The sequence below is a fragment of the Pelobates fuscus genome, chromosome 3 (assembly GCF_036172605.1).
Source record: "Pelobates fuscus isolate aPelFus1 chromosome 3, aPelFus1.pri, whole genome shotgun sequence".
In the NCBI taxonomy this organism is placed as follows: domain Eukaryota; kingdom Metazoa; phylum Chordata; class Amphibia; order Anura; family Pelobatidae; genus Pelobates; species Pelobates fuscus.
In genome coordinates, this window is record NC_086319.1 from 114,715,854 (window position 1) to 114,734,429 (window position 18,576).

General features: G+C 41.8%; 1 protein-coding gene across 1 annotated transcript in view; it reads right to left on the bottom strand.

The window, feature by feature from the left end:
* Nucleotides 1-6,483, bottom strand: part of TGFBI (transforming growth factor beta induced) — an 86,220-nt gene extending 79,737 nt beyond the window's left edge. The window contains exons 1-2 of the mRNA XM_063447432.1: nt 6,278-6,483; nt 5,649-5,747 (exon numbers count right to left, since the gene is read on the bottom strand). Coding sequence (XP_063303502.1) covers nt 5,649-5,747; nt 6,278-6,396 — 218 coding nt within the window. The 5' untranslated portion in view covers nt 6,397-6,483. The remainder of the gene's footprint in view (nt 1-5,648; nt 5,748-6,277) is intronic.
* Between the last annotated feature and the right edge of the window lie 12,093 nt (nt 6,484-18,576).

Here is an 18,576-nt window from a genome sequence, read left to right on the forward strand (position 1 = left end):
AGAACATCGCTAGCTTATTTACATATAAAAATAAAATGCATTGGATGTAGCATACCTCCCAGTTGTCCCTATTTAGAAGGGATAGTCCCTAGTTTGGACCCAAATCCTTCTGTCCCTCTTTCCTATCTTAATGTCCCTCTTTTCTAGGACCTCAGCATTCTTGGTGCATCTGAGCATATAAAAGAGCTCCACAGCAATAATACTCACATGGATGTGTATTTAAACTACAATAAATGTGATAAGAAATCAGTCTCTGTAAATAAAATGCATTGTTCTTGTTTTAAATTACATTTTAGTTGCACAAATTGTTATTAGTAAGTCACCTAAAACTTTTCACAACAGCCCTTCACCTGTACGCAATAACAGAGAACTAATTTGAGAACTGTTAATACTAAATATTCCAATAATACTGTCATTTTATGGGCAGTGGTTCACATCCTGCATTTTATTTATCTACACTCCACAAAACAATTCCACCCTGAAAGTGCCTTACATGAAATATACAAATTATCCTGTTTTTATTATTACCAAATGATCACCTAACCAATTTACTACTGAATTAATATACATTGGTTTGGTTTTGCTTTATTGTGTCCTTTTCTTCCATTGAACTAGCCCTCGTCCATGGGGGAGGGGGGTGAACAATGGAGCCATTGCCCCTCAGGGCACTAGCACACTGAAATTGTAAAAGCTGCAGCCTCACACTATTCCTCTAAGAATTAAAATAGCAAATACATGAAGATGTCAGCACTGCAGGAGTTGGGCAGGATATTTCAAGGCCCTTGCCCAGCACCAGTTTGTGCGTTTGTGTATGGGTTGGTGGCCTGCAATCTGAATGTTCTACAGGCTCAAACTGGCTCACTGAAATATTTCCCAGTTGACTTCAGTCTCTGGGTTGACTGTGCTACTATTGTTCAAATCCATATATTACATTTGCCATGTAGATAGGACCATCAATAATGATATCTGTGTGTTTTGTGAGCAAAAAAAGTTTATTCATTACTACTCAACTCCTCCCCCTCTGCCTCCACCCTCCAAATATTTCTAGCCCTCACAAGCCCTCATCTAATGAATAAATATATTTATCTACTGGTCCTCTAGTTAGGGCATGTGCTTTATACCGAAAGAGTGTAATTCATAATCCATTTTGAATTACATCAAGATGAGATGGTGGTGTAAACGGGTACATATGAAAGTATGTATGGAGACTAAAATAATTGAAAAAATATTCTTTGTCTCCTATAAGACTTATTCTGTAACTTTCAGAGGCATAGGAGTTTCTGGGCGTACTTGTGTGGCTGAAGCCATGGATGTTGGGAGTTTTACACCCGGAATTACTACATTTGGTGGATGGGGCAGGAGGATGCTAGGGCTTTTTAATTTTACATCAGGCAGATGCTTATCAAAGCAGCTACCTATTATAAAAAGAAAGATCAGTAGTAAAATGCTCTTCCGGGTTACTTAGAAGGACTGTCAAAACTAGAGGACAGAAATTTGCTGCACGCTCGTCTATTAGTTAGGTAATGTGGTGGATTGCATCAGTTATCTAGATGTGCGGATGTGCAGCATGTGATTGCTTCTGACTAAGCTTTCTTTGAGTTCCTGGAGAGTATCATGGGTACAGTGGAAGGGGTATGTCATGCAACCTCTCTAATAGTTAAGGGATCATCAAGGTTTCCCTTGAGCTGTTTCTAGAATCTAGCAATGCCCCTGGTCAGACGATTTACATGATAAGTAGTAGCACATTAAAAAATTATTTTTAGGAAGTCTTTATCAACAATCCAAGCACCAAATTTCAGTTTGCTTGCTATACATCCATGTCTGTCTGACTGTGTGTCTATATATCTACTCCATCTAGTAGCTGGTATCCATTGTTCTTAGTATCAAATATCCCAATATCTCATATCTTTACATATTATAATATAAAGATTAAAACATAGACAGATGAAACATAAAATGAATCTATAAGCGTTAACCTACTTTATTTTACAATTTGATAAAAAAAAAATACAAAAATGTTGTCAAAGTTTGTTTGCGTTTTTCTTGTACATTATACATACAATTACATTTTTAATGTACATGATTTTCATGGACAGTTACATTTAAACCGATGAGTATAGTTCACCTTGAAGGAACTCTTTGCCAGTGTCTCTAAACCCGGCCTGTGAAAAGTTGACAAATGAAAGACATTTTTAAGTTCACTTGTATGGTCCAAAATTTGCAGTGCCAATTCAGTTCCCCATGTTTCTCAGTTTTCTGTATACACCCTTCTATGTGCTTTATATGTATTTAGATAGCCCTAATCCCAAATGTAATGACAAGATTTTATTTTTTTTAACAGGCTGAAAATAGGTTAACGATATGTTGTTAAAGAATCTTGAGGTTTTAAAACATTTTATAAGAGAATAGGTTGACTCCCGTTCAGATCTAGTATGCTCCAGTGCACTTCCTGTTAAGTAATTACTTTACTTTACTCAGAAAGAAAAACAAATATGTTGACTTATAAAGCATTGCACACATATATATTGGATATCATTTTAATGGAAATACAGGGTTTCTTCTAATATGTATATAAAAGACAACATTCAGTATGGATAAAATAAAAGCTGAGAAAACCAGAAAAAGAACAAATGTGTTCACAGCTTTGTTCATACAATTTTCTACACAATAAGCGCAACTAAAGAAATATAACTTAAAATGAATGAACTTCTAAGTCCTACTGATTAAAATGCCTTATATGATTTTGTATAAGTTATCGGTCAGATTTGGTCTGCACAAAATTGGTTTGCCGTGACTATAACTTCATCTGCAGTCACGTAATTCAAAACCAATACACAAGTGTATATATTTATCAGACGTTAACTGTGCAAAGTATTTAAAGAAAAACAATAATCCAGGAAAAAAAAAACAACTATTGTTATTTTGGGACAATAGCCTACCTTCTGTCCACTGCTCTTTTGTCCACTGCCCTTTGGGTTTAAAAATGAATGTCAAGTAAATATTACTATCCTAATTTACAGTGCCTTGGCACTCTTCTGTAGCAGCCAGATTCACCGTTAAAGATGTCAGCATCCAAGCTGACGTCTTTGTGATCTCTTCCATTAGATATGTGCATGCGCAGTCAAACACAGCGCTTCTCCTAGGTAAAATACCTCCATTACAGTAATGTTGGGGTCCTATTCACCCCCACAGGATTTTTTTTATTCTTATTGTTATTTTTAGTTTTTAAAATTTGATGCTGGATTGCAGCCACATAATTACCCTTGTGGTGATGAAGGTATTTTAAACTACTTGGCCGCTGACTGCTATGGTGTCACTAGGCAAATCATTCTCATTTTTTTTTGGGGGGGGGGGGGGGGTTAAATCTTGGCCTGGATTTGAAGCATTCGGTCTGGATTTCAGCTTGCCTCATGTCTGTGGAATCTGTAAATACCTCTATAAAGTCCACAACTCGCATGTATATCCAATGCTTTTTATTTATTTATTTTTAAATGAAAAAGACATCCTATCGCATTGGCATGGTGCCAACCATTTAAAGGTCTCTAGCGACCTCTAGAGGACTATTGGTAGATTGCCTCATTAGTACCCAATTTACATCCCATTTAGATTACATAGTTATTGCATCAATAAAAAATGTGTGGGCTCCTTTTCCTCTCCTTAAAGGCAAAGAGGTTCCTTCCAGTGACTGGAACTTCCGAAATAAACAAGTTACGAAAGGCTGGAAATTAGCCAAGCTACTTCCTAGCATGTGCATAGCTAAAAACTGCTGAGAATGGTGGATATTTGCTCAAAAAATAAACGTAAACGTACATTTATTTTGAACTTATTTTGAACTAGTTGTTTTTGTATATTTGTAACCCCTTAAGGACACATGACATGTGTGACATGTCAAGATTCCCTTGTATTCCAGAAGTTTGGTCCTTAAGGGGTTAAAAGCATTATCTACACCAGTGGTTCCCAAACCAGTCTTCATAACCCAGCAACAGTCCAGGTTTTGTCAGTATCTCCACTGGAATAAAAAAAGTTAAATACATAAATCCCAAGTTGTTGCTGGGTAATCAGGAATGGTTTGGGACCCACTGATCTACACAGTTTGCTTATAAATAAAATGAGTAAACTGAAACCTGGGGTTCTTCTTTAACTAGTACCTAATAAACTTCCTGCTTAGACCATATGGTTCACAGCTGCTGTCAAAATATGAATGCAGTTATCCCTGCTCCCCTCCTTAGCAGCAAAGAGGTATGCTCTAGTAAACTTCCTGTTCAAACCACATTAGCTCACCTATTCATGTACTCCTAAGAAAACAGGTATCATTCAGTTCCAGTTCCAGTTAAACTCTTCTCATCTCCCACAAATAATTGTTTAGAATTGCTTGCAAGTAAATCTTTGCATTTAAAAAACGAATAGCACATTTGATCTATATAGTGTGATTAAGCTTACTCCAAAGATTATATATACAATCTACCTCCGGAAGAGCATATGTACAAGCAATACATACCAATCCACTCTGCATGAAGATGGTTAGCAAATGATGGTAAAGAAATGCAAGTTATTTAAAAGTCAGTCCTAAAATAAAATAGACTCTAACGTGAGACCCTTTATTGTTTCTTTAAAGGATTTATACCATATGGCTGTAGACGAGCCAGCTGCAGAAGTACTTAAAGGAAACATGTGGTTGATGTCTTAAGTATTATTCAGTGGTTATGGTTAAAGCACACATTAAGACTTTAACTACAAAGACCTCTGCACTGGTGTTCCAGTCCCAAAGGGAGCTTTAAGGAAGCAATACAAAACTGCTGCATTCCTGTACCCTGTAGGGTTAGTAAATCAAATTCTGTTTTCTTCACACCTATCATGACAGTCCTGGGGATTTATTCACTAAACAGAGTTATAGTAACATGGCAACAGAATCACAAAATGTAGCCCAATATTGGCAAGCTGTACAAATGTTCCAGCTTGACTATTGTTCCAACTACATTTCAACTTGACTATTTTAGCCTAAATTTTGCAACTCTTTATTTCACCACAACGTGTTATTCAGTGAATTGCTGCTGAGGTATTTCTCGTAATGCCAAAGCAGGTTTAGGCAAACTATGAAACACCCTGAAAAGAAAAAGAAATAAACTAAATAAAATGTTTCTATAAGATCACTGTTATTTTGCTGCAATGTAAAACCATGTCTTGAGCACACATATCCCAGAAATTAAACAAAACATGTTAAGCTTTTTTTTTTACGACTTAAGACTTTTAATACGATTATTTGTTTTGCTACTTGTTTCAACATGCAGCCTCGTTTTGAACGCAGCAAAAAAAAATCACCATCAGAACTTTTTTAAGTTAACAAATCATCCTGGTACATTTTGGATGTCATTGCTTTTTTGCATTTTTTACATTTGATTTGGTATTTACATACTAACATTTTGCTTTGCAACATCAACATTTTTTTACTGCCCAGAGAGCAGAAGTATGACTCTAAGATATTCTAATCATTCTATTTAATGTCTAGTTATTGTACATAATGCCTGCCTTTGCAGTGCATATCTATTGCATGTTTATGAATTCTGTATAATGCTGCATTTCATACATTTCCTGCAGCTCGTGTAATACATTCACATACCAAATCTTTAAAATAGTTTAAGGTCACTTACGTTGCTTTGCCACAAATCTTTCTTTGATACCACTGCTTACAATTTGTGTAATATTGCTTGTTTGTCCCTGCCAGTTTCTGGACTGCACATACATTGGGTCTAAAAAAAAAAAGTATGCAGAAAATGAATTAATACAGTTTCCAAACACATCTATTTAGATATTGTAAACAGATTCGAAAAGAAGTGCAGAAAATTAGTTTTAGTCATAATTCAATATATCAATAATCCATAACATCTAAAATTTAAGTGTCTAAAATGTGTTACTTTAATATGTATTTTATTAATATCTGTTACAGAAACAAAATTGTCTGTTTGTACTTAACACAACAGACAGTGGTGTTCAATACTTAGTTGAACAATGCCCACTTATAGAGGCACATTTTCTTTAATAAATGTTTCATTGTTTGAAAAATACACATTTTAAAATTGCTTAACAAACATCATTGTTAACTCAAAATTAGCTACTAGCGATTATCCTTCCACATTTTAAAAAAAATATAATACGTTGTTGCTCTGTTTTGTACTTTAGGATTTTTTTTTTTACTTGTTAACATTAATTCTTGTCTTTACCCGACTTTGCAAAAGTGCTTTATTTTTACACCAAACATGTAATATAAAATATGTCTTACCCTTGCTGTCTACCTCTGATCCTGCTGTGTTGTAAGACTTGCTGGTAAGGATACCTTGCTGTGCTCACAAATGTTACCAGTAATGTAACAGTACAACTGAGCAACACAATACCATTCATTCTGAGAGTGCATGCAGGTTCTGAACTCACAAAACTCCTGAAGCAAAACTCAGGAAATATAAATGGTGCTGTGTTAAATAGACCGAGATCTGGAATGGGTGGAGAGAACAACTGCTACTGGTGCAATCTGAGACTGACTTTCCAGGCTGACTCTTAGGGGAATATGTAACCTCTTGGCTGTGTGTCTGAAAGAATTTTAGAAAAATCAGAGGCACAATTACTAAATCCAGCTCATGCTGCTTGTCATCCACTTTGTTCAAACAGAAGACATTATTTGAGTTACTGAGCAGTGTACTGCATTTTTCCTATTGTGCTAAAGTAAATATTTTGGATAACAGTTGCAAACCCCATTACTGAATGTTTTTGTGTTATTTTTTTTATTTTTTTTTCATTTTGCACATAGAGAAGTTAATTGATGTTCTTTTGAATATCCCATAGTTACATAGCTGAAGAGAGTCATGCATTCATTAAGTTCAACCTTTCTTACATCTGTTTTTGCTGTAGATCCAAAATAAGATAAAACAAACCCAGTTTGAAACGCCTTCAAAATTGCAATGAGTAATTCTTCTTGACCCCAGAACGGCAGTCAGATCTCTCCTTGGATCAAGAAACTGTTGCCCCACATATTACATATTATATCCCTTAATATTATATTTGCAAGTATTCACTAAAACATCTGTTTAAATACCTATACAGACTCTGATAAAACTCCACATTTATGAATCACATACATTTTATCTTAATTTTTAAAATATGGTTTAAAAATAGTGCAATGTGGATGCATATTGGGATTGTGTTAATCCCTTTTGGCAGTTAAAGTCTTCTCCAATCTTCACTGTTTCTCCTGTAACCAGAGGTGTAACTAGAAACCACGGGGCCCGGTGTGAAAATTGCCCTGGGGCCCCCCCATACATCTATATCCTACTCCACTCATCTCTGCCCTCCCCCCACACATGTAGACACATACATGCAGACACACACACACAGAGACCCATACTACAGACATGCATACAGACATATGTAGAGACTCACACACATACACTCATAAACCCCCCCCACACACACACACACACACACTCAGACACACACACACACACTCAGACACACATACACTTACAGACACACACACTCACAGACAAACACAGACACACACATACACTTACAGACACATACACATTCAGACACATACATACAGACACACATACATTCACTCACAGACACACACATACACTTACAGACACACACATACACTTACAGACACACACATACACTTACAGACACGCACACATACACTCAGACACACACACTCACAGACAAACACATACACACACACATACACTTACAGACACACACATACACACACCGAGACACACATCCACATACAGACACACACACATAAACTCACACTCACAGACAAACACATACACACACACACTCAGACACATTCACAGACATACATATACACACAGTCAGACACACACTTACACATTCAGACACACACACATACACTTACACACTTACAGACACACACACACATACACACATTGAGACACACATACACTTACAAACACACACACACATACACTCAGACACGCACATTCACATACAAACACACACAAGACACACACATAGAAACATAGAAACATAGAATGTGACGGCAGATAAGAACCATTCGGCCCATCTAGTCTGCCCAGTTTTCTAAATACTTTCATTAGTCCCTGGCATTATCTTATAGTTAGGATAGCCTTATGCCTATCCCACGCATGCTTAAACTCCTTTACTGTTTTAACCTCTACCACTTCAGTTGGAAGGCTATTCCATGCATCCACTACCCTCTCAGTAAAGTAATACTTCCTGATATTATTTTTAAACCTTTGTCCCTCTAATTTTAGACTATGTCCTCTGGTTGTGGTAGTTTTTCTTCTTTTAAATATAGTCTCCTCCTTTACTGTGTTGATTCCCTTTATGTATTTAAATATTTCTATCATATCCCCCCTGTCTCGTCTTTCCACCAAGCTATACATGTTAAGAACCTTTAACCTTTCCTGGTAAGTTTTATCCTGCAATCCATGAACCAGTTTAGTAGCCCTTCTTTGAACTCTCTCTAAGGTATCAATATCCTTCTGAAGATATGGTCTCCAGTACTGTGTACAGTACTCCAAGTGAGGTCTCACCAGTGTTCTGTACAATGGCATGAGCACTTCCCTCTTTCTACTGCTAATACCTCTCCCTATACAACCAAGCATTCTGCTAGCATTTCCTGCTGCTCTATTACATTGTCTCCCTACCTTTAAGTCCTCAGAAATAATCACCCCTAAATCCCTTTCCTCAGATGTTGAGGTTAGGACTCTATCAAATATTCTGTACTCTGCCCTTGGGTTTTTACATCCAAGATGCATTATCTTGCACTTATCCACATTAAATGTCAGTTGCCACAACTCTGACCATTTTTCTAGTTTACCTAAATCATTTGCCATTTGGCTTATCCCTCCTGGAACATCAACCCTGTTACATATCTTAGTATCATCCGCAAAAAGACACACCTTACCATCAAGACCTTCTGCAATATCACTAATAAAAATATTAAAGATAATGGGTCCAAGTACAGATCCCTGAGGTACCCCACTGGTGACAAGCCCAAGCTTCGAATATACTCCATTGACTACAACACTCTGTTGCCTGTCACTCAGCCACTGCCTTACCCATTCAACAATATTGGAATCCAAACTCAAAGATTGCAGTTTATTGATAAGCCTTCTATGTGCAACAGTGTCAAAAGCCTTACTGAAATCTAGGTAAGCAATGTCTACTGCACCACCCTGATCTATTATTTTAGTTACCCAATCAAAAAAATCAATAAGATTAGTTTGGCATGATCTCCCTGAAGTAAACCCATGTTGTCTCTGATCTTGAAATCCATGTGTTTTCAGATGTTCAACAATCCTATCCTTAAACATGGTTTCCATTACTTTCCCCACTACTGAAGTAAGGCTTACTGGCCTATAGTTGCCCGACTCCTCCCTATTACCTTTCTTGTGAATGAGAACAACATTCGCTAACTTCCAATCTTCTGGGACTACTCCTGTTAACAATGATTGGTTAAATAAATCTGTTAATGGTTTTGCTAGTATACCACTAAGCTCTTTTAATAGCTTTGGGTGTATTCCATCAGGTCCCATTGACTTATTTGTCTTTACTTTTGACAGTTGAAATAGAACCTCTTCCTCTGTAAACTCACGTGTAATAAATGACTCATTTATCCTTTTTTTTAACATACACATTCAGACACATACACATCAGACATACACCCACAAATTATTAATAATTAATGTCCACCCCGCCTCCCCACCTGAAGAGCTGGCGTGGACCTGTCCCTGGGGTCCAGTGTGGCTTCAGTGCGGCGGGCTTCAGAGTTCCTGTGGCACGCGGCGAGGGAGCTGTGTTCTCTCTGATCTGCTCCCTCGCGGACTGTCTATTGATGCTGGCAGACGGAATATGAAGTCATATTCTGACTCCCGGCATCAGCAAACGGCACGCGAGGGAGCAGATCAGAGAGAACACAGCTCCCTCGCCGCGTATCACAGGAACTCTGCCGCCCGCTGGGGGGGTCCATTAGGTGGCCAGCAGGCCCCCCTTTGACAGGGGGGAAATGGAGGGGGCGGCATCTAGGTGACCCATGGTCGCAGGGGTCGTGGCTGTGGACGGGCCCCCTGCAGTGAGGGGCCCGGTCACAGCCGCGACCCCTGCGACCGTGGTAGGTACGCCACTGCCTGTAACAGTTAAACAAAAACTCAAAATATCATAACCAGTGCATCGTGCTCTAGTGCTTATGGTGCCAGGAGTGTTCTGGTGCCTCGCCACTGTAAGCACTCAAACCATTTTAGAGCAGTTTGACTTCTTATCTGGGTGCCATTCCCTCCTCTATTACTTCCCACAGAGAAGTGAAACCTCCTAAGTAGGAGATTCTGTCAGCACTCCAGAACTAAGTCCTGCAGTGAAGTTCCAGCTCATATGCAGATAATGTCAACAGATCGCTCTGACCTAATATCTATGTTATGCACAACGAGACTTAGCTCAGAAAGACAACTTCTGGCTCCCAGTCAGACGGAGCAGGTGAGGGGAGTGCGGTGGCATCTAACAGACCCCAGGTAAGACATCATACCATTCTAAAACTGGCATTAAAGGGGTGACTGGGCACTTTTGGCACCATGACCACAACAGCATGCTGTAGCGCATACCGTAGTGGTCATGATGCTTGGAGTTTTCCTTCAAAATATTTGTGACCAACAACCTCTATTCACATAAAGTCTTCCCTTATTGTTTTCCATTAGGTTGCCGACAGGTAGTATTTATTGAATGTTCCAAAAGTTAGGCGTACAATGCTCAGAATATCCACCAGGCCAACAGCTAGATTTTCACTACTCCTGGAATCCCAATAATATCATAGACATGACATATTAGATTTGGAACATGCTATAAAAGAAAATAACTAAGTGCAGTTGTGTTCTCTCCATTTAGATTTCTTTAAAAAAAATTATATACATATCCCCTGTGTAGCTGGTCTGTGATTTGTAATTGTATGCTATTATACTCCTTATTTCAGCACATATGGTTCTTGTTAGTAATTTTTTTTAGCCATCTACTTTAAATCTTTTAGTGGAACATTGTTCTTATTTATTTATTTAATAAGTGCTTAATCTATAATTGAAATATGTGAAAAAGTTTATAGGTATAGGAAAAAACAGCTAAGTATTGAACATGTCTATGCAAATTTGAAATCAATGCAGTCAATCATTAACCTGTATAAATCAGCCCCTGTTTACAATGTGTATTATAAGGGCCGGCCCGTCCATAGCCCACAGTGTAGCCATGGCACCAGACGGCACTCTGCCAGGGGCAGCTCTTTAATTAGATGAGTTAGGCGACAGCCTAAGGCTTTGCGGCCCCCTAACTCTCTATGGGGCAGAGTGGCATCCGACAGACCCCAGGTTTGTTACCAGGACCCGATACAAGGAGGGGGCCAGGCTGCTTGCCCGGTATGCTGCCGGGTGCGAGTCGCATACAACTTGCCCTGAGAGGCAGAGAGCCAGCACAGTCTGCAGCTCTGCCGGGTGTGAGCTTCAGACTGTGCTGGCTCTCTGTCTCTCATGGCAGACTGGACCACCAGGGATCAAAGACACTGGACCATCAGGGGAAATAAATGAAGGTATTTTTAAAATTACAATACCCTCCCTCACTGGCACCCCCCTCCCTCCCTCAGTCACTCTGCCACCTGTCACCCCCTCCCTCACTCTGCCACAGGGAGGGGGTGACACAGGTGACAGAGTGGGTGACAGGTGGCAGAGTGACTGAGGGAGGGATGGGGTGGTAGAGTGATAGATGAAGGGAGTGGCAGAGTGATGCAGGGAGGGGGTGACAGGTGGTTAAGTGAATGAGGGAGGGAAGGGGGGGCCGGTGGTAGAGTGACTGAGGGAGGTCACTCTACAACCTGTCACCCCCTACCTCCCTCAGTCACTCTATCACCTGTCACCACCTCCCTCCATCATTCTGCCACCCCCTTCCACCATCGCTCTGCCACTCCCTCCCTCAGTCACTCTGCCATCTGTCACCAACTCAGTCACCTGTGTTACCCTCTTCCTCAGTCACTCTGCCACCTGTCACCCCCTCCCTCACTGTGTCACCCCCACCCCACTATGTCCCCCCTCCCTCAGTCACTCTGCAATCTGTCACCCCCTCCCTCACTCTGCCACCCCTCTCTTACTGTGTTACCCATCCCTCACTCTACAACCTGTCACCCCCTCCCTCACTCTGCCACCCCCTCTCTCCATCACTCTGCCACCCCCTCCCTCTGTCACGCTGTCACCTGTCAACTACTCTGTCACCTGTCACCCCCTCCCTCAGTCACTCTGTCACCCCCTCAGTCACTCTGCCACCTGTCATGCACTCCCTCACTGTGTCACTCCCTCAATCACTCTGTCACCTGTCACCCCTTCTCTTACTCTGCCACCCCCTACCTCACTGTGTCAACCCCTTCCTCAGTCACTCTGCCACTTGTCACCCCCTTGTCACCATACTCTCACACACTGTCACCCTCCCCTCACACTGTCACATTCCCACACATTGTCACCCGTCTCCACACTGTCATCCCCTCCACACTTTCAGCCCTTTCACGCATCCACACTCTCATTAACCACTCCTAATCCTGTTAATCTCACCCCCTCCAAACTCACCTGCCCTCGCTCTGCCACACTCACCCTCTCACATTAACCCCCTTAATCCTGTCACACTCCTTCCTCCAACCATGCCACATTTACCCTTCACCCCAAAACTGTGATACTCATCCCACCCCAACTATGTCACACTTAAATCTTAATTTTTCATTTTTGTTTTTGAGAACCCCTTCACACCAGTACTTATTTATACACGACTGCCGAGATATGCAACCATAGCCCACAATTGAGTATAAACGATTGGCATAATTGCAAATTAAATTTTTTTATTGCAAATTAATTTTGTTTGCAAATTATGCTACAATTATAGCCAGAGAGCTCACAATGTAGGGGCACAGGAAGCTGTGACATTGCAAGCTTCTGAACAATAAATGCAGAGACTGACTCTGTATCCAGCGCTGCAAGCCCGCCTTTCGATATAGCGAATGCTCCTTACACACACACAAAATACAACCCTATTATTTTATACTTTGGGTGTTAGTGAGGCCTCATGCTTGCAGTTTGCCTAAGGCATCATAAAGTCTAGAGCCGCCTTTGGCCATTGGAGGGGCCTTCCTGGTTCAGGGCTGCACAGTAAGCAGCCCTGCCATTCAGCGTCCCCACGCTCTTCATGGAGATGCTGAATTTTTCTCATAGAGATGCATTGATTCAAGGGAGGTCCTGATTGGCCAAAACAACATTTGGCACTGCCCCGTGCCGATTTAGGCCAATTCAATGCTTTCCCTATGGAAAAGCATTGGATTGGCTAAAAATTGGCCATTTTGATGGTGTCACGAAGGAGCGGAGCCAGCACTGACAGACATTTGCGGCGCTGGAAATAAGGTGAGTTTTAAACTTTTATAGGGGGGCAAGCCACTTAAATGGTGGGTTTAGCACTATAGGGTCACATGTTTGTGTTCTTGACACTATAGTGATCCTTTAAACTTGTGACGGAGTGACGGACCCTCTGGTCACCTATGCCAGGTACATGTCTCCCCAAACCTCCACCTTCTTTAAACAGACTATAAACACTATGGGCTAACCCTCCACTCCAATGTCTCCTAGCTCAGAACCGCCTTTCCCCCACCAGGGGGACCCTGAAAAATAGTGTAATGGTATGAAGAATCTTCGGATGTTCACTACCGCTTGTAGAGACTGGGAGAGATTCCTATCCCACCTCCTCTTTGCTTACTGGGAGGTGCCACAGGAATCCATTGGGTTCTCCCTGTTTGAGCTCCTGTATGGGAGAAGGTTGCGAGGCTCCTTTGATCTTATTTGGGAGCACTGGGAAGCGGAGACCGAGATTGAAGGCACTCTGATAATACCATACGTGCTCGAGCTAAGGGACTGCATGTAACAACTTACCGAGACAGTCCAAGAGAACCTCCAAACTGCCCAAAAGCGGCAGTGCATATGGTACAACTGAGTCGCCCAGACTCACAGATTGCATGTCGGACAAAAGGTTATGGTTTTAAAACCGGTATGACATGACAAACTGCAAGCCGCCTGGCAGGGATCCTACCAAGCAGTAGAACAACTCAGTGAAATCACTTACATATTATCTTGTTCTGCAGATGAAACTACGTAAACATGGACATCCGTAGGAATTTTTACGGGGGGGTGGGGCATAATTGTAATGACATCCATGCTTGGTCCCTTTTTGACAGTGTCATGAAAGGGAAAGGGGCATAGTCATTATTACATAAAGCCAGGGTGAATAGCGTTTTCACAACTATGGTGTCAGTAATGCATGTTTGTATTCTTGACACTGTAGTGTTCCTTTATGCAAATTAAAGGAACATTCTGGTCACCATAACAACTTTATCTAAATGAAAATGCTATGATGCCAGGAAGCCCCTGGGTGCTCTCTTTCTTTTAAGGGGTTAAACTTCTCTCAAATTGTTTAACACCAAAGGCTTCCTCCACCTCCAGATCTCCAGGTCGCTCAGTGGTATTCGGCTTCTGAAACGGAAGTGAAGATTGACGTCAGGCATGGGTGCCGCAGATTAGCTAGAGTGGTCAGTTGATGCTCTAAGTCAATCGCTAGTTCCTGGTTTATAAAAATGTTTTACTTTTTTATGAATGGGGAGCTACTGATTGGCTTAGAGTGCCAGCTGACCGTTATAGCCAATCAGCGGCACCCCCACCTAGCGGCACTCTGTGCTTCCTGACACTCAGTAAATAAAAGTGAACACATTAACACTGATATTTTTTTTTTACCTGGGAAAATGAGAAGGTCCAAAGTTTCCCTGCCAGGCCCAGGGACCAAAGGGATGTGGTGTGCAGAATAAAGTTTAGGGTTCACTTCACTTGTCCTTCCTGCTCCAATCTCTTTATCTTCTCCTTTGACACAGTCTTCTTTTTCTTCTGACACTGTCTTCTCTCCTCCTTGGCTCCTTCATCTTTCTGTTACATTCTGCTTCTTTTGTGCACTTCTGCTCCTTTCTCTTTCTAATTCTGCTTCTTCTCCTACTTTACCTTTGTGCTCCTTGCTGCCCCTTCCAGCTCCTGGCTGCCCCTTTCTGCTAATTCCTGTTCCTTCTACTTTCTGCTCCTTCTCTTACTTTACCTTCCTGCTGTCAGGATTACTGTTTGATCCAGCACGTAGAACTGTACAGCACAGATGACAAATAAGTAACGTATTACCGGTCCTTAGAATGGCCAGATTTAACGTACAAAGAATAGTCAAAAAAATTAGCCGAGGTCAGGGAACACAGAAAGGGACACAGCGATGAGGAAAGCCAGGAGTCAGGATACCAGAATATAGAGAAGTTAATAAACAAAGCCAAAGTAAAAAAACAGGTAGAAAACTATAAACAGGAACGCGCTCTCTGACAACCACAAGGGAAACCAAGACAGGGCACTGAGCAGGATAAGATTTGGGCCTAAATACCCCTCCCCTTGATCTGATAGGCTGTAACCGGCCTTTGACCCCAAAGTCAGTTACCAGGTTTCATAGCCGTATGTCTGGTCTTGCTTCTGGTGACTTTTCTGAGTCTTAACCTATTATCAATATGCATGACAAACATAATAAATTTGACTCTTAGGTAATTCTTTAGCGGCTATCTCATCTAGTATAGTCTCTGAGAGACCCTTTTTAAATGCTGAGATTAACCCATTGTTAGTCCAGTCTACCTCGGAAGCTAAGGTACGGAATTCAATAGCATAATCCGAGATAGACCGGTTACCTTGTCTGATGTGCATTAGGGCAGTGGAGGCATCATCCTCTCTACCCAATGGCTCAAACGTGAGCTTGAATTCGGCAAGAAATTCCTGGTAATTATGAGCAATGCTCCGATTACTCTCCCACAACGGATTAGCCCAGGCAAGGGCCTTGCCCTTTAATTGATTCATTAGATAACCAATTTTTGCTCTGTCCGTGGGGAACGACCCTGGTGAGGCCTCTGTCAGGATCGGGACAGGGATCCAACACGCAGAGTACAAACAGTAGAAAGGTACGTATACCGGACCTTAGAATGGCCGGACTAACGTACAGAGAATAATAGAGAATGGTCAGAGACAAGCCGAGGTCGAGGGAACGAGAAGACAGGTAAGCGAGAGACAAGCCGGGTCAGAGGGATAACAGAGATAAGCAGAATAGTACAACAAGCCGGGTCAGAACCAAAGAGAATACTAGAATACAAGAGCACTGAGTGACTAGACAAGCTAGAACCACGACAGGGCAATGAGCTGAAGAGAGAAGCAAGCTTAAATACCCTGACTCCGGGGAGTAGACACGCCTCCGATGAGTACTGATTCGATATAGACAATAGAGTGACAGGTCGCTCGGGATTGCGTCAAGACGTCACGTACCGAGCGTCATGTTAGAAAAGGAAGCGGATCCCTCGCGGCCAGCGTTTAAGTGACCGGATGGACCGCGAGGAACGGAGGAAACGGCTCGTCTAGACGGATAAATGACTAAGTCTCTACCTTTCTCAGAGGTAGAGACTTCAGGTACCCTGACAGTACCCCCCCTCTCAGATACGCCCACCGGGCGGAAGGAACCGGGACGAGATGGGAAGCGGGAGTGAAACGCCCTGCGGAGGCGAGGAGCATGAACGTCCTCTTGAGGTACCCAACTCCTCTCCTCAGGACCATATCCCTTCCAGTTGACCAGATATTGTAACCTCCCCCGGGAGAATCGGGAATCGATAATGGAGTTGACCTCGTATTCCTCCTGACCTTCCACCTGAACCGAACGAGGTGAGGAAACCGTAGAGGAAAATCTGTTGCAAATTAGTGGTTTCAGCAAAGACACATGAAAGGAGTTGGGGATACGTAAGGCCGATGGCAGAGCTAGGCGATACGCAACCGGGTTGATACGAGTCAAAACCCTGTAAGGACCTATGTAACGAGGCGCAAATTTCATAGAGGGAACTTTTAAACGAATGTTCTTAGTACTCAGCCATACTCTATCCCCAGGGACAAAAACTGGAGCCGCCCTTCTGTGCTTATCAGCGTGTTTTTTGAACAACATAGAATTATGCAGGAGAATTTGACGAGTCTGATCCCACAACTTCTTCAGATTGGCGACATGATCATCAACCGACGGTACTCCTTGGGAAGAAGAGACCGAAGGAAAAATGGAAGGATGAAAGCCATAGTTCATGAAGAAGGGGCTAGAACGAGTAGAATCACAAACGAGATTATTGTGTGCGAACTCTGCCCAAGGAATCAAACCGACCCAATCGTCCTGGTGTTCGGAAACAAAGCAGCGCAGATATTGTTCAATCTTTTGATTAGTACGTTCAGCAGCTCCGTTAGACTGAGGGTGATATGCAGAGGAAAAGTTCAATTTGATACCTAATTGAGAACAGAAGGATCTCCAGAATCGTGAGACAAATTGAGAACCTCTATCAGAAACAATTTCAGAAGGTATCCCATGTAAGCGAAAAACCTCTCTCGCGAAAATCTCCGCCAATTCAGGAGAAGTTGGGAGTTTAGGTAACGCCACGAAATGAGCCATCTTAGTGAATCTATCAACCACCGTGAGAATAACAGTCTGTCTCTTGGAAGCAGGTAAATCCACAATAAAGTCCATGGCCAAACAGGACCATGGTTTCTCAGGAATGTCCAAGGGGTGCAACAAACCACATGGAGATGTATGAGGCTGTTTAGTCTTGGTACAAGTCTCACATGCTCCGATGAACTCCTTAATATCCTTTCGTAAGGAAGGCCACCAGAAATCCTTGGAGATCAGGGAATATGTCTTGCGAATGCCAGGATGACCAGCCACCTTACTTTCGTGGAAACACTGTAAGAGCTCCAGTTGGAGTTCAGGAGGAACAAAGTTTCTTCCCTCAGGAGTCTGTCCAGGTGCCAGATGTTGTGACTTCAAGATCTTGGCAAGCAACGGAGAATGAATTTTGAGACTTGTGTTAGCAATAATATTGCATTTGGGTACTATAGAGGACAGAACCGGTTCAGATGAAGCAGAAGGTTCATATTGGCGAGATAGAGCATCGGCTTTAGAATTCTTCGAACCAGGCCTATAAGTAAGAACGTAATTGAAATGGGTGAGGAATAACGACCAACGAGCTTGCCTGGAGGACAATCGCTTGGCCTCTCCAATATAGGACAAGTTCTTGTGATCCGTTAAAATAGTAACAGGATGTAATGTCCCTTCCAATAAATGTCTCCATTCTTTTAAAGCCTTGATAACAGCTAGTAGTTCTCTGTCACCAATGTCATATCTGCTCTCAGCACCAGATAATTTTTTAGAAAAAAATCCACATGGATGTAAGGGTTTATCCACACCTAACCTTTGGGATAGGATAGCACCTATACCAGTCTCTGAGGCGTCTACCTCAAGTAGGAAAGGAAGAGTAGTATTAGGGTGAACTAAAATTGGAGCGGAAGCAAAAAGCTCTTTGAGAGTTTTGAAAGCAAGGAGAGCTTCCGTAGACCAATTCTTAGTATCAGCCCCCTGTTTGGTCATATTGGTGATAGGCGCAATAATAGAAGAATATCC